A 26,240-nucleotide genomic window follows, 5' to 3' on the forward strand; every position below is an offset into this window, starting at 1 on the left:
AGGTTATTTACATCCAAAATCAGGTGAAAGGTGTAGGAATTACAACAGTTTGTATATGGGCCTCCCACTTTTTAAGGGACCAAAAGTAATGGGACAATTGGCTGCTCAGCTGTTCCATGGCCAGGTGTGTGTTATTCCCTCATTATCCCATTTACAAGGAGCAGATAAAAGGTCCAGAGTTCATTTCAAGTGTGCTATTTGTATTTGGAATCTGTTGCATTCAACTCTCAATATGAGATCCAAAGAGCTGTCACTATCAGTGAAGCAAGCCATCATAAGGCTGAGAAAACAAAACAAACAATTTAGAGAGATAGCAAAAACATTAGGTGTGGCCAAATCAACTGTTTGGAACATCCTTAAAAAGAAAGAACGCACCGGTGAGATCAGTAACACTAAAAGACCCGGAAGACCACGGAAAACAACTGTGGTGGATGACCGAAGAATTCTTTCCCTGGTGAAGAAAACACCCTTCACAACAGTTGGCCAGATCAAGAACACTCTCCAGGAGGTAGGTGTATGTGTCAAAGTCAACAATCAAGAGAAGACTTCACCAGAGTGAATACAGAGGGTTCACCACAAGATGTAAACCATTGGTGAGCCTCAAAAACAGGAAGGCCAGATTAGAATTTGTCAAACAACATCTAAAAAAGCCTTCACAGTTCTGGAACAACATCCTATGGACAGATGAGACCAAGATTAACTTGTACCAGAGTGATGGGAAGAGTATGGAGAAGGAAAGGAACTGCTCATGATCCAAAGCATACCACCTCATCAGTGAAGCATGGTGGTGGAAGTGTCATGGCGTGGGCAAGTTTGGCTGCCAATGGAACTGGTTCTCTTGTATTTATTGGTGATGTGACTGCTGACAAAAGCAACAGGATGAATTCTGAAGTGTTTCGGGCAATATTATATGCTTATATTCAGCCAAATGCTTCAGAACTAATTGGACGGCCCTTCACAGTGCAGATGGACAATGACCCGAAGCATACTGCGAAAGCAACCAAAGAGTTTTTTAAGGGAAAGAAGTGGAATGTTGTGCAATGGCCAAGTCAATTACCTGACCTGAATCCGATTGAGCATGCATTACACTTGCTGAAGACAAAACTGAAGGGAAAATGCCACAAGAACAAGCAGGAACTGAAGACAGTTGTAGTAGAGGCCTGGCAGAGCATCACCAGGGATGAAACCCAGCGTCTGGTGATGTCTATGCGTTCCAGACTTCAGGCTGTAATTGACTGCAAAGAATTTGCAACCAAGTATTAAAAAGTGAAAGTTTGATTTATGATGGTAAATCTGTCCCATTACTTTTGGTCCCTTAAAAAGTGGGAGGCACGTATACAAACTGTTGTAATTCCTACACCTTTCACCTGATTTGGATGTAAATACCCTCAAATTAAAGCTAAAAGTCTGCAGTTAAAGCGCATCTTATTTGTTTCATTTCAAACCCATTGTGGTGGTGTATAGAGCCAAAAAGATTAGAATTGTGTTGATGTCCCAATATTTATGGACCTGACTGTATCCTTAACTTAGACTCACTGTAATTCATCACACTAATGCCAAAGGTAACAGTGTCACCAAAAGAGAGAAACCACAGTTAAACCAGGCTTAGGAGGAAAATCCAATAATCACAAAGGCTAGCTACCACCTAACACAGCTAAATTTATTAGCAACCCTGTTTAGGACAAGGGTGCTACATGAGCAATAATAACCTTTCATATATGTTCACCAATGTTGCATTCAGACATTATTATTGACTTGTGTCTATCATTGAAATAGTTATCCATGAATATATCATCTGTAAAATACTGAGATATATGTATTATTTTTCAGAAACTGTAAATACATAGAGACCCTAGTGCCCTATTTAGAATTTGATCCAATTCCAGGTGCCCCTTATCTTTTCCCAGAGGTTCATTTGTTGCTAAAGTCTGTTGTGTTGGTAGAAAGTGTTATGACCGGAACACAATATGTTAAATTAGAATAGTCACAGGTCATGTCGCTGACTGTAAAAGCTTGTACACACTAAAAGAAAATCGGGTGCCATTTTCGTCTGAGGAATAACTGTATGATTTTCTTTTCAATCATTTTTTTTTTGTTGTTAGTTATCACAAAGACAGCGAACAATAAGAACAGAGATCATAACTTAACATGAAGATAAGCGATACAGGGTGTATATGGACAAAGTCTCAAACAATCATGGGGGGGAAAAATTTAACAATCAGAACAACATAGAACTGTCTTTCCAAGGTCTCTAGACCACCACCTGGATAAAGGTGTTAAAAAGGTTGGGAGTCACCAGGAGCCGTGCGAAACATACAGAACCCTATGTCTATTGAACCTAGGGGAAAGGTGGTTCGGGAAATCCCCGAATGGTCAAATCCCAGGCCCCAAAAAGGTTAGGGATTTGATTGTATGACTTTCTGATAGTTTGTACACACTTTTCGACAACCGATTCCGACCTTCCGAAGAGACAAGCTCCAAAATTTTTCTCGTACAGTACCACAGTCTCATTTTTTTTTTCTTTAAAAATACCAAATGTGTTATACTTACCTGCTCTGTGAAGTGGTTTTGCACCATGCAGCCCAGATCCTCCTCTTCTCGGGTCCCTTCCTGGCACTCCTGGCCCCTCCCTCCTGTCGATTGCCACCACAGCAAGCAGCTTGCTATGGGGGCACCGAGACACATTGCAGCTCTGTCTGTCCATTCAGACACAGAGCTGAGGTTCGGCTCCGCACCCTTTCTCTCCTGATTGGCTAACTGACTTTGGTTTGATTGCCATTGGCTCCCACTGCTGTTTCTCAGCCAACCAGGAGGGAGAGTCTGGTACAGCCAAGGCACTCCTGATTTTCTTACAGTGTGTACCCCACTTTAGGAGCATGCTACTGTGTATATCAAAAGCTCCCCAACTGCCAGTTCAATCCAGCTAGATTCTCACTATTGCTGTCTCTACACAGTTTTGTATTTTTGCTGGTCGACTAGTATACTGGCCACTCCCTGAGGAAGTCACGTGATGTGACGTAACGCGTAGGAGGAGCAAGCCATAGTAACCGGACTGGAGCCAAGTTCTCCAAACGATGCGCAGAGTAATACTACGCCCAAACCAAGTGGAAAAATTGTAAGTGCAATGACATGTTTTATTAATAAAGTGGTTTTTAAGAAATACTGCACCATGACGGCACTTTATGTTTAAATGAGCCTTGAGGTCGCGATAGGAGACTAGGACCCCTGAGGACCATAACATATCGAGGCGGACCCAGAGAAGGATACCGGGATAAGGACTAGGAAGCCGCAGGCAGTAAATCCAGGCTTACCAACACCCAACCGGGGGTGCATTACATACATTCAGGCGATCTAATCACTGTATGAAGGTGAGAGTTTTGTACACCTAGAGGTGAAACCTGGTGGAGGAACAAGGCACAGCACCTTACACTGCACAGAAGCACTTTAGGATATAAGTTGGAGACACACAATTGGATTTTTTATAATCATTTAAGGTGGAAAGAAAGCACGAGCACTTATTGAAGATTGAATTATTGACTGTATTGATAATTATGGACACGGTTTATTGAATAATTTCGAAGATTGAAAACACCCAGTTTGATTTAAAGAATTTATTGAATTATGTAATATATTTATTGGATTGAAGCACTTTCTAGTTTAGAATATTTGATTTTAGCACCTTGAAGATTGATTGTACTTTATTTTACCTTTTATATAATTTTATAAATCACAAGGATAAGGAATTGAGAGAATACAACGCAATATTTATTCACCTTGATAAGTTAATCACAGTAATTATTTATTTATATATTTAATTTTCTACTTCTGAAAGCGCGCCACACATCCCCATATTTATAGTATACTGTGTATTTAGTTTCCCCAGTGCCATCTTAAGAGCATTAAAGGGCCCTGGGCAATGCAGTGCACTGGGGCCCAGCCTACACCACCACCCACAAGAATAAAAATGCACATTATCGATAAGGCGATATTTATTGGTACAGCAGTGCCAGGCTAATGACAGCTTCCAAGTTCGGCGGCTGGGTCTGGTGAATACACACATGGACGGGAGTCAGACTCGACTGTCCTGTGTGTGCCTGTTCCCGTGGAGGCGGACAGGCATTCCTGCAGTTGTGGGTTCCCCCTCCACGGCCCAAGTGGCCTTACAGCAAGGCAAGGCAGACAGATGCTTGCCACCTGCTAAGTTCGGCGGCGGGATGCACATGGGAATCAGGACTAATGCTTGGCTGGGCTGGGGCGCTGGGCAGGTGGGGCACACCGGGCAACTTCCCAGCATGCCCATTCGGTACGATGGCCTTGCAGTTTCCCCCACTCTGTGCTACAACTAGAACGAAACTGCTAAGTAGGAGGGCAGCTTTCACTACCATTCATCATTTCTAGGGGTTCTGACACAGACTGTGCAAACTGCCTTTGAGCCTCTCTATCGCCACTCTTGGTGTGCCTTGTAATTGGAGATGAGCAAACTTACCAAAAATGTGACCAGTTGTGGTTCAATCAATCTTATCATAAATTCGAAAACCTTTGGCCTGTAGGGGCAAAAAGTACAATCTGTGCCTACTTGTGGTCACTTATATAAGTCCAACTCTGGGTAATAATTTCTTTAAAGAAAGGTCTCCTAAGAGCAGTAGCAATAAAAAAAAAGCAACTCTGATTGGTACGCTAACCTCCTCCTTGGTCCTGTCCCCTGCAGTAATTCCTTTCTGCCACTAGATGTCTTCAGTCTTTTGGTTTGACTGGTGGCCAGTATTATTCAACCTGGGAGACTGAGGATATAGTATGAGTGCAGGGTTTCATGGACCCACCACTGAGGGGAAGTTATCATGGCATTCTGTACTCTGTGTAATGATGAAGAAAGTGATGCTGAGTTTGCTGACATCATCACATCAGTGCTGCTCTTTGAATCATTGAAGACCAGCCATTGCTGGAGAAGAGAAAGTAAACCAGTGTTAAGTGACTTTTTTTCAAAAGTTCTCAGGCCGGTCACTTAACAGTCCTTAAAAAAATTACTCATTAAAAAAAAATCATGAAATTTACATGGGTGGGGGGAGGGGCTACTGTTGCTATCACTTTTGTGTCTCTGTGCCATTGCAATGATAACACTTGCAGCGTTTGCTATTGGTTTCTTTTGCAATGTTTATTGCTTTCATTTTTATTCTATAACATATAAGCTAAAAAAATGATCACAAAGAAATAATAGTACTACATATCATTGTTCTTACCTCTGTGCTGTTTTAGGCTGTCTGACACAGCTGTGCACCAAGTTTGCTGATATCATTTGGTCCTTAGATAAGTGTTATTAGATTGCATCCAAGTATTAAATTTCCAGCAATTATCCTCTTAAATTGTGTATTTACTCTAGCAGAGTGGCCAAATCCCAGAAATCCAATTATTAGTGCCTGTACAGCATCACAACAAATTACATAATGTGTCTGGGCAAGATTAGACTTTTGCCCCTAACAATTTCAAAAGCTATGTTTGCAAAAATTTCAGGTTAATCTAATAAATTATAGGAGTCAATAAAATGGCAAGTAAGAAAGGAGCAATACAAGGGAGCACATTATAAGCTCATAAGAGCACAAAACAGTAATAAACAGACAACGAGATATGAATATCCATTCAAACATTGTCCTTTCTTACTACCTTTCCCTCCAACAAAATCCAATGCATTAACACAGGGAAGTCATAATACATCATCATCTTTATTCCTGCGGTGCATGCATGGTTGTAAAATATTTCTTCTACTTAAAGTCTTAGGCTCCATTCACACCTGTGCGTTTTCAGCTCCAAAAACGCTCAAAAGAAACGCTTCCAAAACGCTCAACAAGTAAAACCCCATTCATTTAAATGGCCCCTGTTCACATCTGAGCGTTTTGCAAAACGCCTGTAGCTAAAAAAAGTACATGAGCTTCTTTTTGGGCTGATTACCAGCGTTTTTGATAGATGTCAATGAAAAACGCCTGAAAAAATTGCGGTAAAATCGCGGTAAAAAACGCTACGCTCAAGTGTGAATGCAGCCTAACTCTATTTTTTTTTTTTTTTTTTAAAGGAAAACAAACATTTTCTCCTGGTAAATGCACTAAAATTCCTTTGTTGCAGTCCTGCTTGCTGTTGATTCTGCTCTTCTAGACAGAAAAAAGCAAATTCCAATGTCTTATCCCTGAGTGTTTAGTGGGAGGGTCGGCCTGCTGTATTCACATGATCAGTGCCAGTGCCATAATAAGATGCCATAATAAGGTGCCATTCAGACCAACCCAGTCTGCTATGGTGCGTTTAACACATGCAAATTAAAGCAGAGTTCAACTCCTGCTTTAAGTGCTCCTTACCCCCTAACATGCCACATTTTTTTTTGGTTGGGTGGGGGGAGCGGGTACCTAGTTTTGACTCCTCCTTCCTCCCTACCTCTGATGTGTCCCAGAAGATTGCCCGTCCACTCAGGATGCACAGCGTGACTTGTGCATGCGCAGTGCGCACCCGGCTGTGAAGCTGCAAGCTTTCACAGCCGGGTGCCCCCAGTAGTGATGCCGGCGCCATGGGGAGAAGAGGGAGAGGCTCCTGCTGGCTGCATCGCTGGACCGTGGGACAGGTGAGTGTGTGTTTATTAAAAGTCAGCAGATGTGCACACATACAGGTATTTCACAAAAGTGGGTACACCCCTCACATTCTTGTAAATATTTAATTATATCTTTTCATGTGACAACACTGAAGAAATGACACTTTGCTGCAATGTAAAGTAGTGATTGTACAGCTTGTATAGCAGTGAAAATTTGCTGACCCCTCAAAATAACTCAACACACATCCATTAATGTCTAAACCATTGGCAAAAAAAGTGAGTACACCCCTAAGTGAAAGTGCCCAAATTGGGCCCAATTAGCCATTTTCCCTCCCCGGTGTCATGTGACTCGTTAGTGTTACAAGGTCTCAGGTGTGAATGGGGAGCAGGTGTGTAAAATTTGGTGTTATCGCTCTCACTCTCTCATACTGGTCACTGGAAGTTCAACATGGCACCTCATGGCAAAGAGCTCTCTGAGGATCTGAAAAAAAGAATTGTTGCTCTACATAAAGATGGCCTAGGCTATAGGAAGATTGCCAAGACCCTGAAAAACGGAGCTGCAGCACGGTGGCCAAGACCATACAGCGGTTTAACAGGACAGGTTCCACTCAGAACAAGCCTCGCCATGGTCGACCAAAGAAGTTGAGTGCACGTGCTCAGCGTCATATCCAGAGGTTGTCTTTGGGAAATAGACATATGATTGCTGCCAGCATTGCTGCAGAGGTTGAAGGGGTGGGGGGTCGGCCTGTCAGTGCTCAGACCATACGTCACACACTGCATCAAATTGGTCTGCATGGCTGTCATCCCATAAGGAATCATTTTCTAAAGATGATGCACATGAAAGCCCACAAACAGTTTGCTGAAGACAAGCAGACTAAGGACATGGATTACTGGAACCATGTCCTGTGGTCTGATGAGACTAAGATAAACTTATTTGGTTCAGATGGTGTCAAGCATGTGTGGCAACAACCAGATGAGGAGTACAAAGACAAATGTGGCTTGCTTATAGTCCAGCATGGTGGTGGGAGTGTCATGGTCTGGGGTTGCATGAGTGCTGCTGGCACTGGGGAACTACAGTTCATTGAGGGAACCATGAATGCCAACATGTACTGTGACATACTGAAGCAGAGCATGATCCCCCCTCTTCGGAGACTGGGCAGTAGGGCAGTATTCCAACATAACGATCCCAAACACACCTCTAAGACGACCACTGCCATGCTAAAGAAGCTGAGGGTAAAGGTGATGGAATGGCCAAGCATGTCTTCAGATCTAAACCCTATTCAGCATCTGTGGGGCATCCTCAAGCGGAAGGTGCAAGGTCTCTAATATCCACCAGCTCCGTGATGTCGGTCGTGGAGGAGTGGAAGAGGACTCCAGTGGCAACCTGTGAAGCTCTGGTGAATTCCATGCCCAAGAGGGTTAAGGCAGTGCTGGAAAATAATGGTGGCCACACAAAATATTTACACTTTGGGCCCAATTTGGACATTTTAACTTAGGGGTGAACTCACTTTTGTTGCCAGCGGTTTAGACATTAATGGCTGTGTGTTGAGTTATTTTGAGGGGACAGCAAATTTACACTGTTATACAAGCTGTACACTCACTACTTTACATTGTAGCAAAGTGTCATTTCTTCAGTGTTGTACACAGGAAATTCCCCTGAGTTTGTGATTTTTTAGGCACACTAAAAAATCCCAAACTCAGGGGAATTTCCTGTGTACTATAATCCAGGGATGTGGCACATCTTTTAGGATCACTTTTCACGAGCAAACCCATTACTTTCTTCAGTGTTGGCACATGAAAAGATAAAATTAATTATTTACAAGAATGTGAGGGGTGTACTGACTTTTGTGAGATACTGTGTGTGTATTTTTATATATATATATATATATATATATATATATATATATATGTATATTTATATTAGTATAGGCTCTAGCAGTTGTTTGCCTCCTTTGGACCAGAGCAATTTTCAAATTTCACCTAAGGAGAAAAGAGTAGAAAGGGGTTAATTACAGCTATTACAAGTTATGAGCATATCATGTGAAGGATATAGCGATTGCCAGTGCTGAACTCCTGAAAATGCTAGTTGCCCGGCTAACTAATCCGAGGTTCTACGAACACATACATAGAGTTTACAAGTACAAATCCACGAATGTAGCAAAGCACTTTAATCTAAATCATGAGGGAGATAAGTCAACTATGCAGGTCCAGGTGATTGACAAGATTAGGGTTCCGAAGAGCGGGGGATACGCTTTTCGCTTGTTGTGCCGAAGAGGGGCTGGATACTGGAATATTCCATCTCCAGACTCGCATCCTACTTGGTCTCAACTTTGAGTGGGATGCGAGTCACTTCTATGAGTAGACATGGGACACCTCTCTCCGACACTGATAAACATGCATGACCCTTACTTTTTATCTTGTAGGATCCTGTCTGCGCATTTTGCTCCCCTTTCATGGAACTCTTTACTATATATACTGAATTGTTGTAACAGATGTTATTAGGGAGTATTGGCAGACCTCCATACACACACACATATATATATATATATATATATATATATATATATATATATATGTATATTCGAGTACAGCACCACAATGATAAATTACATAAAAAGGACATTGGGTGAACAGAGTCCATAAAGTCCGTAAAAACCAGATGCTGAAGTGCAGAAATAGATGAAAAAAAGAATTCCAACACCGTGAGTGAAGACACAGTCCTGACGATCACCACTTGCACAAATAAGGTGATTCCCTTACCAGAACTCTAGACCCCCTGTTACAGAAGGTCCACCAAGCGTAGAGCATGGAAGCAACCACCAGGGCAGGGTCCACTCCAAAGTTCAGCACCAGGTCCACCACGGAACTTTCATTCAAAACAATACAACCTCATATGTTCAAAAACCCCAAATGTTGGATGATGGTATACCTGTCCTGGTGACAATCACACCCCCCATTTCATGTACAGGTGTCACTGGGACAGGTTGTGGTAGGAAATCTCTCAATGGGGTCATAGGCTATGTACTTTTTTTTTTTTTTTTTTGCTATATGTGTATGTAATTTTTATTTATTTTTCTTTTGTTACATTTTTTTTTATATAAAATGGTTCATTTTTGATTAGATGTTTTTAAACAAACAGCCAAGGCAGGGCGAAGCCTATATTGACACCATCCGACACCTGTGTCAGGTGTAGGAGGGACTAATAAAGGAGTGTCAGTATGGCATCCTTGGGTTATGAATAAGCTCAGCATATTTGTGTGAAACACATCAACCTTCTATACCTGCTACTGTCCTGTGTGGATTATTGTTGGAATGTTGCGATAAACTGACTAAAAACTAGTAATGGTGTGCAACCATTTCCTCTTCATATACTGTATAATTAATCAGAATAACTGACCTGGAACTAGTATGCAGCAAGGGAAATCAGATCTGATCTGCTTACTGGTTCAATGGCAGACGCTCATAGGTAGTTTAATCTAGTCAAGAATAAAGCCAAACAACAAGCATTTTCAGAAAAAGATAATTATGGCAGCATATATATACAGTCAGGTCCATAAATATTGGGACATCGACACAATTCTAATCTTTTTGGCTCTCTACACCACCACAATGGATTTGAAATGAAACAAACAAGATGTGCTTTAACTGCAGACTTTCAGCTTTAATTTGAGGGTATTTACATCCAAATCAGGTGAACGGTGAAGGAATTACAACAGTTTGTATATGTGCCTCCCACTTTTTAAGGGACCAAAAGTAATGGGACAGATTAACAATCATAAATCAAACTTTCACTTTTTAATACTTGGTTGCAAATCCTTTGCAGTCAATTACAGCCTGAAGTCTGGAACGCATTTAGACATCACCAGACGCTGGGTTTCATCCCTGGTGATGCTCTGCCAGGCCTCTCCTGCAACTGTCTTCAGTTCCTGCTTGTTCTTGGGGCATTTTCCCTTCAGTTTTGTCTTCAGCAAGTGAAATGCATGCTCAATCGGATTCAGGTCAGGTGATTTACTTGGCCATTGCATAACATTCCACTTCTTTCCCTTAAAAAACTCTTTGGTTGCTTTCTCAGTATGCTTCGGGTCATTGTCCATCTGCACTGTGAAGGGCCATCCAATGAGTTCTGAACATTTGGCTGAATATGAGCAGATAATATTGACAGAAACACTTCAGAATTCATCCTGCTGCTTTGTCAGCAGTCACATCATCAATAAATACAAGAGAACCAGTTCCATTGGCAGCCATACATGCCCACGTCATGACACTACCACCACCATGCTTCACTGATGAGGTGGTATGCTTTGGATCATGAGCAGTTCCTTTCCTTCTCCATACTCTTCTCTTCCCATCACTCTGGTACAAGTTGATCTTGGTCTCATCTGTCCATAGGATGTTGTTCCAGAACTGTGAAGGCTTTTTTAGATGTTGTCTGGCAAACTCTAATCTGGCCTTCCTGTTTTTGAGGCTCACCAATGGTTTACATCTTGTGGTGAACCCTCTGTATTCACTCTGGTGAAGTCTTCTCTTGATTGTTGACTTTGACACACATACACCTACCTCCTGGAGAGTGTTCTTGATCTGGCCAACTGTTGTGAAGGGTGTTTTCTTCACCAGGGAAAGAATTCTTCGGTCATCCACCACAGTTGTTTTCTGTGGTCTTCCGGGTCTTTTGGTGTTGCTGAGCTCACCAGTGCGTTCTTTATTTTTAAGGATGTTCCTAACAGTTGATTTGGCCACACCTAATGTTTTTGCTATCTCTCTGATGGGTTTGTTTTGTTTTTTCAGCCTAATGATGGCTTGCTTCACTGATAGTGACAGCTCTTTGGATCTCATATTAAGAGTTAACAGCAACAGATTCCAAATGCAAATAGCACACTTGAAATGAACTCTGGACCTTTTATCTGCTCCTTGTAAATGGGATAATGAGGGAATAACACACACCTGGCAATGGAACAGCTGAGCAGCCAATTGTCCCATTACTTTTGGTCCCTTAAAAAGTGTGAAGCACATATACAAACTGTTGTAATTCCTACACCTTTCGCCTGATTTGGATGTAAATACCCTCAAATTAAAGCTGAAAGTTTGCAATTAAAGCACATCTTGTTTGTTTCATTACAAATACATTGTGGTGGTGTATAGAGCCAAAAAGATTAGAATTGTGTCGATGTCCCAATATTTATGGACCTGACTGTATATATATATATATATATATATATATATATATATATATATATATATATATATATATATCGTGTCAAGTTCCCTTGGACAAAGCCCTTGACATTATCCTAAGTACTGCTTTTTATTCATGGTGCGCAGTAAAACCTAGTATGAATTAGCGGTATTAAACTCAAAACCACAATTGTAATATATTGCAGCTTAACGATCATTAGATGTGGTGGCTGGCTGCACCGGTTTTCTTTCTTTAGGTTTTTTCCTCTCTGTTTTCACCTGGTGATCTGGTCAGTAAAACACCTCATGTATTAAAGTGCCCCTACTCTGGATAAAGGAGAACAGGAGGCACAGCAGACAGCAGCATTGTCAGTCTGGGGGGGAGGGGAATGTTAGATGTATTAGCAGATATAGATACACTAACAGACTGAAGCCAAACTCCAGCCAACACTTTATAAGCAGTAACCACAAGCAATTTTGTTCCTTTGGGGTTAAAGGTTTTACATAAATAAACACAAGCTGTTCATTGTAAGCACCCCTGTCGGTGGTAAATGCATAACTCTCCACTGTCCCTGATTTGGAGGGACTGTCCCTGATTTGGAACTAAGTCCCTCTGTCCCTCTTTACTCCTCATTTTTCCCTCATTTTGGTCTGATCTATATAGTTGTATATAAAATGCACTATTTATCTTTCCAAAAGTGTTTCCCAGTGCTAAACCTTTCCTCCAATTTCTAAATTGCTGCATTTGTAAATTTCAAAAGCCAATATAAAGGAATAGTAGTGGTTAAAAAAACAAGTACTTGATGGGTTAACTAATATTTTATTTTTGTTTATTCTCCTTTAAGGGGGCATGGCAGGGGATGTGTCTTATGCCAACATACTTTTGCTAATACCCTTGTTCTTGTCTCAAACGTTGGGAGGTATGTAAATGGGTTGTCTCAACCATCTGACTGCTACATCTGCAGGACAACGTGTTCCGTTGAAAAAACAGACTTACAGGATCACCAAGTGTAAATAAAGAAAGAAAGCCTAAAAAAGAAAAATAATGCAGCTTTCACATCTAAGAATTGGTAAACTGCAATATAATCAATGTCTTCTTTTGGTTTAATAACCCTTTAAAATGAGTTTTGTTATTCCTCATTGATGTGCACCCAATGAATTCCATATTTGAATCTTATCCTCGTTATTTGAATAGATGCTGATATTTTCATGTAATTATATGATCTTTATACATTCACCGGCCACATTATTAGGTACACCTGTTCAATTTCTTGGTAATACAAATTGCTAATCAGCCAATCACATGGCAGCAACTCAATAGATTTAGGCATCTGGACGTGGTAAAGATGACTTGCTGAAGTTCAAACCGAGCATCAGAATGGAAAGAAAGAGGATTTAGGCTGGATTCATACTGGTGTGATGCGGAAAACCCTGTGAATCCTGTGCGGGTTCCCGCATCGCACCTGAATCACAGACAGTTCACACTGACTTCTGCGAACCGCTGCGGTTGTCAATGTAAAGTTAATGACACCCCCAGATCGGTTCCCAAATCGCAGTGCGAACTGTGAAATGGTACAGGAATCAGATTGCATGGGTGTAAGCACCCATGTGATCCGATTCCAGTGCAGACCAAAAAAAGGGTCCTGTACTATTTTGGTCCAAATGCAATGCGAATTCAGCCATACAAATTGTATGGCTAAGTTTGCATCACACAGACATTGCATGTGATCTGCACAGCAATGCGGTGTGCTTTACATGCGATGTCTGCATTCGCACCAGTGTGAACTTAGCCTTAAGTGACTTTGAACGTGGCATGGTTGTTGGTGCCGGAAGGGCTGGTCTGAGTGTTTTGAAAACTGCTGATCTACTGGTATTTTTACGCACAACCATCTTCAGGGTTTACAGAGAATGGTCCGCAAAAAAGAAAATATCCAGTGAGTGGAAGTTGTGTGGATGTAAATGCCTTGTGGATGTTAGAGGAGAATGGTTCCAGATGATAGAAAGGCAACAGTAACTCCAAAACCCACTTCTTACAACCAAGGTATGCAGAATACCATCTCTGAATGCACAACACATCAAACCTTAAAGCAGATGGGCTACAGCAGCAGAAGACCACATTGGGTGCCACTCATGTCAGCTAAAAACAGGAAACTGGGGCTACAATTTGCACAGGTTTACCAAATATGGGCAATAGAAGATTGCAAAAACATTGCCTGATCTAATGAGTCTCGATTTCAGCTGCAACATTCAGATGGTAGGGTCAGGATTTGGCGTAAACATGTAAGCATGGATCCTTCCTGCCTTGTATCAACGGTTCAGGCTGGTGGTGTAATGGTGTGAGGAATATTTTCTTGGCACACTAGTACCAATTGAGCATCGTTTAAACACCATGGCCTACCTGAGTATTGTTGTTGACCATGTCCATCTCTTTATGACTACAGTGTACTCATCTTTTGATGGCTACTTCCAGCAGGATAATGCACCATGTCACAAAGCTCACATCATCTCACCACTGGTTTCTTCAACATGACAATGAGTTCTCTGTACTCCAATGGCCTCCGCACTCACCAGATCTCAATTCAATACAGCACCTTTCTGTAGGGTTGCCACCTCATCCTTTTAAACCAGGACACACATTACACAGGTTCTGTGGTTGATTAAGGTGGTAATTAAAATTACTTAGTGCCTTATGTGCAGTATATAAGCCTCTTAACATGTGTAATTAATATGTGTCCTGGTTTAAAGGGGTGAAGTGGCAACCCTACCTTTGAAATGTGGTGGAACGTAGGTGGCAACCCTACCTTTGAGATGTGGTGGAACAGAGGTGGCAACCCTACCTTTGAGATGTGGTGGAACGGAGGTGGCAACCCGACCTTTGAGATGTGGTGGAATGGAGATGGAAACCCTACCTTTGAGATGTGGTGGAACGAAGGTGGCAACCCTACCTTTGAGATGTGGGGAAACGGAGGTGGAAACCCTACCTTTGAGATGTGGTGGAACAAAGGTGGCAACCCTACCTTTGAGATGTGGTGGAACAGAGGTGGAAACCCTACTTTTGAGATGTGGTGGAACCAGAGGTGGCTCTAGGCTCTGTGAGGCCTAAGGCAAAACTTGGACATGAGGCCCCACTCATGCCCATAATGGGAAAAATAATTCAAGCGATAAAAATTATGTATACATTGCATATATTAAGAGCCTTAACCTTTGTACTATGAATTCACAGTTTCTAGAATTTTCTCGAACCAATTCTTCTGTAATCAAAGATCATTAAACATCGGGTATGTATGTATATATATATGTCTGCTCTTACATCACAGTCCCCAGCATTTCCCTATAGGTCATGATTCCGAGTCCCTCCTTACATCCGAGTTCAGTGTCCCCCCTTACATAAGAGTTCTCCTTTAAATCAGATTCTCCCCAGCATCTCCTCCTTACATCAGAGTCCACAGAATTCCTCTTTATATTAGAGTCCCCCTCTTAAATCAAATTTCACAGAGCCCCCTTTACATCAGAGTCTCCAGAGTTTCACCCTTACACTGTAAGAGGGTACTCTGAAGACTCTGATGTAAAAGGAGTTCTGGGAACCCTGATTTAGGGGGAATGTTGGGGACTCTGAAGTAAGGGGAGTTCTGGGAACCCAGATTTAAGGGGTAATGCTGGAGACTCTGATGTAAGGAGAGTTCTGGGAACCCTGATTTGAGGGGGAAAGCTGGGGACTCTGGTGTAAAAGGTAACGCTGTGGTTACCAAAGCTCCCCCTTGCATCAGAGTTTCCAGAGTCCCCCTTACATCTCCCTTCCTCAGTCCGCCCGAGTCTAGGGCATGACAAGTCCCACTGCAGAAGGCTGCCATACCTTAGTCCCCATAGAGGGCACTGTAAATTCCAGTATAGTGCACTGCCATTCCTCCCTGAGGAATGGAAGCCTGCTATGCTTGGACTTGTACTGCTCTCTGTAGGGGACCGAGAAACGACTGCCTTTGAGATGTGGTGGAACGAAGGTGGCAACCCTACCTTTGAGATGTGGTGGAACAAGAGATTTGCATCATGGATGTGCAGCAGACAAATCTACAGCAACTGCATGATGCTATAATCTCAATATGTGCCAAAATCTCTGAGGAATGTTTCCAACACCTTGTTGAATTTATTCCACTAAGAATTAAGGCAGTTCTGAATGCAAAAGGGGGTCCAACCCGATACTAGCAAGGTATACCTAATAAAGTGGTCGGTGAGTGTATTTCAAGAGTGTCTAGTAATGACATAATCCTGGTGAAATCAGTCATTTTTACAAGTCGCTAGATGCGAACAAGGCTGGTAACGAACCTTTAAAATATGGATGTGCCTTTAAACTGGGAGTGTAGCATCTATCAGCGAGAGAGAGCTGGTGGCTTTCTTTTCATGTCAGCGTACGGCAGTTCTTCTTCATGATAACATGTTTCCTTAGCATCTAGAAGCAGCAGTGCTAGCACATGCTAACAGCAGCTCATAGCAAACCCTCAGCCGTGCAATTTCTCATTTGTCTCTTTTATTTCTTTTTCTTGCAAAGGAAAAAAGAAAACGACAGGCTGCCATTGAGGACAAAAGACAGCAGCTAGAAGACCAAATTCTTCAACTGCAGCACCTAAAGGTAAGAAGTATTGGCTGAGACGATGCATTTGCTCACAGAGTCACATCATCCATATTAAACATGTAGGTAACGTGTGTTTCCAATGCAGCAGCATCACACGGTGCAGGAAGCTGCTACTGTCATCTGGGAATTCTAAGTCCAGTTTTTTCTAACAGCAGTTGTATATCTAATGCTAAATTAGTATGTTAGATGACGTTATATATACTATAAAATGATATATGTTGTTTGCATTTGCCCAATGACATCCTTTGAATGCTTTACATACATAAGTGACAGTTTCATGATTGTACATGGTATCAGTCATTAATATCACTGCTTATTTCAATTGAGGTTTTCACTGTGGGGGGTCCCCTACCCCCATGTAAGATATATTTGGTAAAGAAACATTCTGTTTTTTCTATAGAAGGGTTAGGAATTAGCTGCATGATTTTGAGCTAAGGTTGTCATTTTCTGGGAGGCCTTGGAGGTTAATATAAGTCAGCTGTCAAAGCGAAAGAATGCAACTCAGATACAGAACAATCTGTTGAAGACATAAAATGCCACTTTGAAGCAGGATCATTGACAAAACCATGTTAAGCGCTATTATATTTTCTGTATGATATAATTATCTACATTTGTACTGGTAACACTTCAAGTTAGAAAATACAGCATGTATTTATTCTGTGATAGCTGCTGCTATGTTGGGAGTGCAGTTCATGGATTAGGCGTGGCATTGGGCAATAAAGATTTAGAGCAAGCTGGCTCAATGATGAGAAATCTGGCAACGTCTGTGTGGGTTGGCAGCACCAGTGTATTTGGGCCCTGGAAAAGGAATCTGTCCTAATATGGTGCCTTTCTTGTCAGAGGAAACATGACAAAGTGAATGAAATCATAGTATCTTCTAGCATTGAAAACAAGCATAGATGTGTATTATACCGTCACTATGGCCAAATGTATATATGCATCACCTTTCATCATGAAAAGCATGCATATCCATAAGTTACATGATCACAATGGCCAAATGTGTACACTATATTGTCAAAAGTATTAGGATGCCTGCCTTTACACGCACATGAACTTTAATGGCATCCCAGTCTTAGTCCGTAGGGTTCAATATTGAGTTGGCCTACCCTTTGCAGCTATACCAGTTTCAACTCTTCTGGGAAGGCTGTCCACAAAGTTTAGGAGTGTGTCTATGGGAATGTTTGACCATTCTGACAGAAGCGCTTTTGTGAGGTCAGACACTGATGTTTGAGGAGGCCTAGCTCGCAGTCTCCACTCTAAATTTTTCCAAAGGTGTTCTATCGGGTTGAGATCAGGAGAGTCAAGTTCCTCCACCCCAAACTTGTTCATCCATGTCTTTATGGACCTTGCTTTGTGCACGGGTGCGCGGTCATGTTGGAACAGGAAGGGGCATCCCCAAACTGTTCCCACATTGTTGGGAGCATGAAATTGTCCAAAATGTCTTGGTATGCTGACACCTTAAGAGTTCCCTTCTCTGTAGCTAAGGGGCCAAGCCAAATCTCTGAAAAACAACCCCACACCATAATCCCTGCACCACCAAATGATTTGGACCAGTGCACAAAGCAAGGTCCATAAAGACATGGATGAGCGAGTTTGGGGTGGGGAACTTGATTGGCCTGCACAGAGTCCTGAACTCAATTTGATAGATCACCTTTGGGATGAATTAGAGTGGCGAATGGGAGCCAGGCCTTCTAGACCTAAATCAATGCCTAACCTCACAAATGCGTTTCTGGAAGAATGGGTATACATTCCCATAGAGAATCTCCTAAACCTTGTGGATAGCCTTACTAGAAGAGTTGAAGCTGTTATAACTGCAAAGGGTGGGCCAACTCTATATTGAACCCTGCGGACTAAGACTGGGATACCATTAAAGTTCATGAGTTAAACATTTTTGTTTTTTAAATTTTAGCTACAACTTGTTTAAAACAAAAGTATGACCACAGCTTTTTTGGCCATACTTCTCTTGTGGGCCACAGCAGTGCACTTACTTTTGCTCTCCTGTGACCCAAAGTCAGCTGAGAGTGGGCTGTTGCTTTCTGTCAGCTGAGCAGAGACGCTTTAGGCTTTGGATGGATTCCAGAAATTTGGATGAAATCTACCCGGATGCCTGATCAGCAGCTAGCTGAGATACGGCCACTGATAGAGGGGGTACCACTGGTTCTCCTCTATGAGGCCCCCGGCCAGCAGGGGGAATCAAATGTTGGCAAACAGGGTGATCACTGCAGGGGTGGTAATTACAGGAGCTGATCCCCTGTGTGCCTGTCTCCATAGCGGCTGAAAATCTGGCTTCTCCTCCTCTCCCTCCTGCCGGATTTCCAGCTGCTGCAGAAAGAACCACACAGAGGATCAATTCCTGTTATTGCCCCCCTTCGCCACACCAATCACTGCTTCCTGTCCATTGTCCAATTCCCCTAGCTGCTCAGGCCCCCTGTATACCCCTGCCCCCCACAGCGCTGCCAGCTTTTCTCTTCTCCTCTTTGGCTGGCTTTCAGCTCTTTCAGGGGGGAATTACAGAAGGTCATTTCAAGTGCATGCTTCCACCCGCTACACTGATCAGTCTCCTGGCCTAAATCCAATTCGCCCTGCTTCCTGGGCCCCCTGTAAAACCATTTTCCCACAGCCCTGCCAGCTCCTCCTCCTCTCCCTCCTGCCAGCTGCTGTGGGCACAAAGGGGGAACGGTTCAGGATAGAGAGCAGGGGTCTGGAAAATATGTCATATTTACCAGCACCTTCCTTTTCTGAATGAAGTCGGTGAGTGATCACTACCAATCAATCACTGTTTTCATTCACTGTCCTTTGTCCCTTTCTCTGTGGCCTGTTTAGACCCCTGATATTTCACCAAAGCCCCCCACAACAGCATTATGAAAAAAATAAAAATAAATGCATTTAAAAAAAAATAATTAAAAAATTGTAAACAAATAAAAGTAACGTAAAAAATATTAAAAAATAATGGGGTCATTCACATGGATTCCTCTGCCCATATAGTGTGAATGAGAAGTTAATTTGTGCATCTGGAGCCATGCATTTATTTTGTATGAAGATGCAACAGCTATATGAACACAGCCACAGGTCCTAATCTGACAGGTGTGGAGGTGTGGGTAAGGGCCCGAATGCACGCTGTCTGTGCTCGGGACCATACATCTGCATCCACATGCCTATCCAATAAGGACTTATGGCTGTGTTCGTACCGCTGCAGCATCCCTATAATGTAACATAGTCTGCCTACACACAGCTCCAGCCACACACACTCCAGTTAGCAGAAATTGTGTAAGTAACGTTGTGGTTGTGTCCTCTAATAAGGATTTTATTGTATTTCTACTGAAAAAGATTTTTGAGGGGGGCCCTGTCAGGTGAGCTGTATGAGGCTCTGTGATTTCTCAAAGCAACCCTGGGCTCAGCTTCTCAGAGCACCGCTGAGACCTGGAGCCAGATGCCCCTGCTAGGGTTGCCACCTCATCCCTTTAAATCAGGACACACAATAATTACACAAGTTCTGTGGCTGATTAAGGTGGTAATCAACATCACTTAGTGCCGTATGTGTATTATATCAGCCTCAGAACCTATGAAATTAATATGTGTCCTGGATTAAAGGGATGAGGGGGCAACCCTAGCCCCTGCCCAGTGAACACTGGAGGAGCTGAGCAGATTGCTCTCACTGACAGTCAATAGTATCCGCTCTCAGCAGTCCAAGAACTGAGTGAGCAGAGGTCATGTGATCATTCAATTCTCGGTGATAGAGCCGACGTGGAACATCTGCAGCATTTAGGAGAGCATATGTGTTTGTTTTTTTTCCAAATCCCACACTTTCTTAAAGTGGTTCTAAACGTGCAATGTTTTTTAACATCATGCATGAAGGTAAAAAACCTTCTATGTGCAGCCTTCCCTAATACTTACCTGAGCCCTATCAAGATCCAGCAATGTCCACCAGAGCCTTGCCTCTCCGGGGACTCGCACTTCTGATTGGCTTTTGGCAGGAGCCCTTGGCTCCCACTGCTATCAATCACAGCCAGTGAGCCAATCAGGAGATTGAGTGGGCAGGGCCGAATCGGGGCTCCGTGTGTGAATGGAAACAGAGCCGTGGCTCGGCAGCACGCCTGCTTGGGTGCCCCCCAGAGAAAACTGCTTGCTGTGGGGGCACTTGGCCGGAGGGAGGAGCCAGGAATGCTGCCGAGGGATACAAGAAGATCCAGGCTGCTCTGTGCAAAACCACTACACAGAGCAGGTATGACATGTTTGTTTTTTAAAAGAAAAAAAGCCAAGGCTGTAGTATAATGGTAAGGCTTTATTCACACCGGCAAATGTATGCATACACCTGTGTGAGGGCCGTGTTTTGCCTGCAGAGGATGCACAGGTATATTCGAATGGGTGTAAGAGGGTCCTGTTTTTACTAGACAGAAAGCACAGTTCCATGCATCCACATGCAGCCAGTCCCATTAATGACAGTAGGGACAGAGTAGCTGCATGGACTCGGCCTCTGCTCCCATTTTGACATCTGTGTGGGTGCTATTTCAGGTGTGTGGCTCTGAATGCAGACTGTCTGCATGGAGATGCATGGAACTGTGCTTTCTGTCTAGTAAAAATAGGGCCCTCTTACACCCATTTGAACAAGGCCTAAGTGCCATTTCGGCCAAAAACATTTTTTTGAGATAGATCTTTCTTTTAGGATTTTATTGCAGTCCTCATTGGGCACATTTTGCTTCCTGTTCCAGTAACACGACAGGAAGTAAGTGCAAATCCCCCCCCCTAAGTGGAGAGATATCCGACCTTTGATCACTACTACTGAAAGAGGTATCCCTATTTGAAGATATGCCTACTACTCCTGTTCTGTTGACAGACATTCAATTTGGATTTCTCTTAACATTCTGACTGTGGTCACCATGACAGATACAGTGGGTCTCCTGAACAGACATATAAGGGATGATTTACCAAAGGCAAATAGACTGTTCACTTGAAAAGTGAAGTTGTACTCTGCAGGGGAGCTATCTCAAGAGCTTAGTAAATGAGATGAAGCTCTGCTGACTTCCATATTCTAATCATGTGCAAGGAAAAATGCTGTTTTTTTTTTAAATTGACCTTGCATGTGAATAGGTATTCTTTGCAAAGTGAAATTTCACCATATTCGCTAATCTCTGGGAATTATCCCTTGCAGAGTGCAACATCCCTTGAAAAGTAAACAGCCTATTTGCATTTAGTAAATCAACCCCACAGATCACAATAAATACCTGACATAGTTCAAATTTCCCCAACTCCCCATAATACAAAATGTATTATTTGAAGTTCTACTAACAAAAAGGAAACAGGTCTCTCTCATTCATTTTGCAATCACCTTTTTTTGTGTTGACTTATTGTTTATTTGGTTGTTCTTCAAAAATACTCTCATCTGGAAATTTATTGCAAATTGTAGAAATGACAATAGCATGCAGACTGTATACAAGAGATGGTCAGAGGCTGTGTATATAATACAAGAGATGGTCAGAGACTGTGTATATAATACAAGAGATGGTCAGAGACTGTGTATATAATACAAGAGATGGTCAGATTGTGGACATTCAGTGCATCCAGAAAGTATTCACAGTGCTTCACATTTTCAACATTTTGTTATGTTACAGCCTTATTCCAAAATTAATTAATTTAATTATTATTCTCAAAAATCTACAAATACCCCATGATGACAACGTGAAATAGATTTGTTTAAAATCTTTGAAAATTAATTAAAAAAAAATAAAAACAAAAAAAAATCACTTATACTTAAGTATTCACAGCCTTTGCTCAATACTGAAGCACCGTTGGCACCTATTATACCTTTATATTATATTATATTTTATTTATATTTATTATTTATATTATATATTATACCCTTATACCTTTTTGAGTATGATGCTACAAGCTTGGTAAACCTATTTTTTGGGCAGTTTCTCCCATTCGTCTTTGTAGGTACCTCTCAAGCTCCATCAGGTTTTATGGGGGAGTGTTGGAGAGCACAGCCATTTTCACTTTACCATACAGGCCTGATTGGTGGAGTGCTGCAGAGATGGTTGTTCTTCTGGCAGGTTCTCCTCTCTCAACAAAGAAACGCTAGAGCTCTGTCAGAATGATCGGGTTCTTGGTCACCTCTTTGACTAAGGCCCTTCTCCCCCTATCGCTCGGTTTGGCTGGGTGCCCTGCTTCAGGAAGAGTCCTGGTGGTTCCAAACTTCTGCCATTTATAGATGATGGAGGCCACTGTGCTCATTGGGACCTTCAATGCTGCAGACATTTTTCTGTAACCTTCCCTAGATCTGTGCCTTGATACAATCCTGTCTCAGGGGTCTAGAGACAATTCATTGAGTTCATGGCTTGGTTTGTGCTCTGACATTTATTTTTAATAAATGTGCAAATATTTCAAACAAACTTCTTTCACATTGTCATTATGGGGTATTGTTTGTAGAATTTTGAGGAAAATAAGTAATTTATTCAATTTTGGAATAAGGCTGTAACATAACAAAATGTGGAAAAAGTTAAACGCTGTGAATACTTTCTGGATGCACTCTAATACAAGAGATGGTCAGAGACTGTGGATATAATACAAGAGATGGTCAAAGACTGCAGACGTAATACAAGAGATGGTCAGAGACTATGGATATAACACAAGAGACGGTCAGAAACTGCAGACATATTACAAGAGATGGTCAAAGACTGCAGACATAATACAAGAGATGGACAAAGACTGCAGACGTAATACAAGAGATGGTCAGAGACTGCGGATATAACACAAGAGATGGTCAGAAACTGCAGACATAATACAAGAGATGGTCAAAGACTGCAGACATAATACAAGAGATGGTCAAAGACTGTGGATATATTACAGGAGATGGTCAAAGACTGCAGACATAATACAAGAGATGGTCAGAGAATGTGGATATAATACAAGAGATGGTTAGAGACTGTGGATATGATACAAGAGATGGTTAGAGACTGTGGATATAATACATCTGATGGTCAGAGACTATAAAGGATACAGGAGATGTTCAGAGACTGCAGATATACTTCAGGAGAGTGTCAGAGACTGGAAAAATTTTACTTGAGACTGCTAGAAATCCCAGCTATAACAGGACAATAGGGAAACACAGAGCCAAAGAGTCACATGTGGTCCTCGGGGCTGCAGGTTGGGCACTATGGTGCTAGATCATAAGAGCCAATACATTAACAAAACAAGAGGGATCCAACTACTAAGTTAAATCCATGGTGTTATGATGGGATGCAAAGAACATTTGTGATTGCTCAAGTTGAATATGAATCCTTAGGAAACAGCCCCGCTCTTTAACATTGTATGTCCTGATTGTTGTCTAGCTGCCAGAAAATGGGTATAAAGCTCTGTTGTTTTGTTCTTATTTGTTTATTCCTGTATAGACCTCCTAGTATTAACACCCTACATACCAGGAGTTCCCATTAATTATTGATAGAAAGTGAGTCAATCAATATTTTAATAAGGAATGAATGTGCTTGAGTCAAGTGCAGTAAACTCGTGAACTCTTCCACTGAAACCTCGACATTTCAAAGCAAAGTCATGTGTAAGGTTGTCATGGCAACAACTTTTCACGCTTTTATTTATTTTTTTTCACGTTAACCACTATGATTAAAGTGTTAAAGAGAAAAGCAAATGCAAAACTAGTGTTAGTTTTTTTTCTTAAAATGCTATGTTTCCAGCCTTATGTGTTCTTATGGACGTTTTAAAAACTGTGTGTAGTATATACTGACTTTGCTGGCAAAATCAAAAAGCACAGAATTCATTGTAAAATTAAATACAATTGTTAATTGTACAGATAATATTGGACACAGGGCAAAAGTATGTCAAAATGTTTCAATAAAATAGGTTTCATTTAAAACCTGTCACTTTGTCAATTCAGGGCTAATTGATAAGATCTTATAATAAGAAACCTGTCCTTTTCTGGATGGCAAAGTGACAGATTGACTACAAGCGACTTCAGAGAAGAGAGGTGTTAGAAATGGTCAAGTTTTCTTCTTTTCTTTAGTATATTCTAAAAAGAACATAAGGGAAGGTTTACTAAGTACTGTTATTTAGGGCTGAATTCACACTGCAATGGAGACCTGCCAGAACGATTCACTTTTCTGGCAGGTCTCTGTTGCTGGTTGCGGTAGGGGGCAGCGTGGTAGGATGCTTCAATTACAACAATTGTATTGAATATCTGTGTGTGATGCCTATAACTGTATATATGTTACTTTCATACATGACAAATATATTGCCCATTACATCACAGAATGACGTCCAAGTGCTGACATTTTTTGAGATTTGCCCTTCCTCAGGGTTAGCTTGATGGACCTTCATATTAAAAACGGGAAAATATGATAAAAAATATCTATAGAACAGAACATATTATACTGTACTGTATCTGTCAATCTCATGTTATGGCTATAGCTGCAATAACACTTACAAAAAAGGTTGGTGGATGATACACACAGTCCCTGGAATTCATAAAGACAAATGCAGGCAGATTTTGCGAAAGTATCTCTCATGCATGCTAAAAATGGTGAAGAATGAGCCAAATTCCTATACCTGTCTAGAACTTGTACTAGAATTTGGCTCATGCTTCACCACTTTTAGAATGCATAAGAGACACTTTTGCAAAATCTGACTGACCCAGAATTATCTCCACTTTTCCTTTTGGCATATTCAGTGCGACACAATGTAAATGCAGTGCATTCAATGCAGCATAATGTATAATTGGTGCATTTTTTAACTACGTTGTAGTGCAAATGCTTCATGATTTTGGCACAATACAATAACAATAACAGTGGAGCAGCAGCTTTATTGATTTCCCCCCCAGTATGTAGAAAAATATACTGCAAGTATGAGTTAGAAGCATACCATTCCACGTGTTCTAATACCAGCCGAAGCAGAGAAAAGAGTGAGGCCCAACTATCTTTTTTTTTTTATTCTTTCCCGAAAGTCTTTGGGATTTTTCCCCTTTTTTTTCCTGTATTTGGTTTTCCTTCCCCTTTTTGTAAAATATTTTAAAATTAGTTTGTTATATTATATCAGCGCCTCCGGAATCTCTGCAGGTGCAGTGGGCCTCCCTCTTCTTAGCTTCAGTTGGTATGGGAACACACAGAGTGGTGTGCTTTTAATTCATGCTTGCATGTTATTTTTCTACATACTGTGTTCATCCATCTACCTTTTTTTGTAAGAAGTATTGCAGCTATAGCCACTATGTGGGATTGACAGATATAATGTGTTTTGTTCTATGCATGTTTCTTATATTTTCCCATTTTCAATATGAAGGTCCATCGAGCTGTCCCTGAGGAGGAGCAAGTCTTGAAAAGTGTCAGACACTTGGGCATATTTTTTTTTGATGTAGTGGGCAAAAAATGTGTCATGTATGACAGTAATATGCAGCTATAGGCATCACACACAGGTACAATACCGTTGTTGTAAACGGTGTATCCTATTTATTACTATATGAATACACATTTTTTTACTGTATGGTTTTAATCTTATAATAGTAAAGCTTTTGTCATTTTATTTATGGGTTGTTCAATATATGGTACCAACAAAATCCCTTCCATCCAATGTGTTTTTTGTACTTTAAATAAATTCTATTTGGGATGTTGGCACCATGAATAGTCTCAAATAACCAAGCAAAAAGTTGGGGGAGCAAACCCTGAACATGTATTTCTAAAGCTGGTGCAGCTATGAACCAAGCGACATGCATATTAAAAAAGAATAGCGCACACATGCAAAAGAAATGACTATCAAATATGAAGACAATCCATAAATAAAAATGGGGATTTGGTCCCACCATATGGCCATATCGTGCTCAAGCCCACCACTACGTCAAAGTACCCCATTGTCAGTGGGTCCTACACTATCCATAAA

The 26,240-nt window shown here is 41.5% G+C and overlaps 1 protein-coding gene across 1 annotated transcript in view; it reads left to right on the plus strand.

Moving 5' to 3' along the window:
• LOC309563979 (paralemmin-1-like) overlaps window positions 1-26,240 on the plus strand; it is a 231,229-nt gene that overhangs the window by 108,158 nt on the left and 96,831 nt on the right. The window contains exon 2 of the mRNA XM_082268609.1: window positions 16,284-16,364. Within this exon, the coding sequence (XP_082124735.1) occupies window positions 16,284-16,364 (81 nt within the window). The remainder of the gene's footprint in view (window positions 1-16,283; window positions 16,365-26,240) is intronic.

The sequence above is a fragment of the Pelophylax lessonae genome (genome assembly GCF_965119305.1).
Source record: "Pelophylax lessonae genome assembly, chromosome: 1".
NCBI classification, from domain to species: domain Eukaryota; kingdom Metazoa; phylum Chordata; class Amphibia; order Anura; family Ranidae; genus Pelophylax; species Pelophylax lessonae.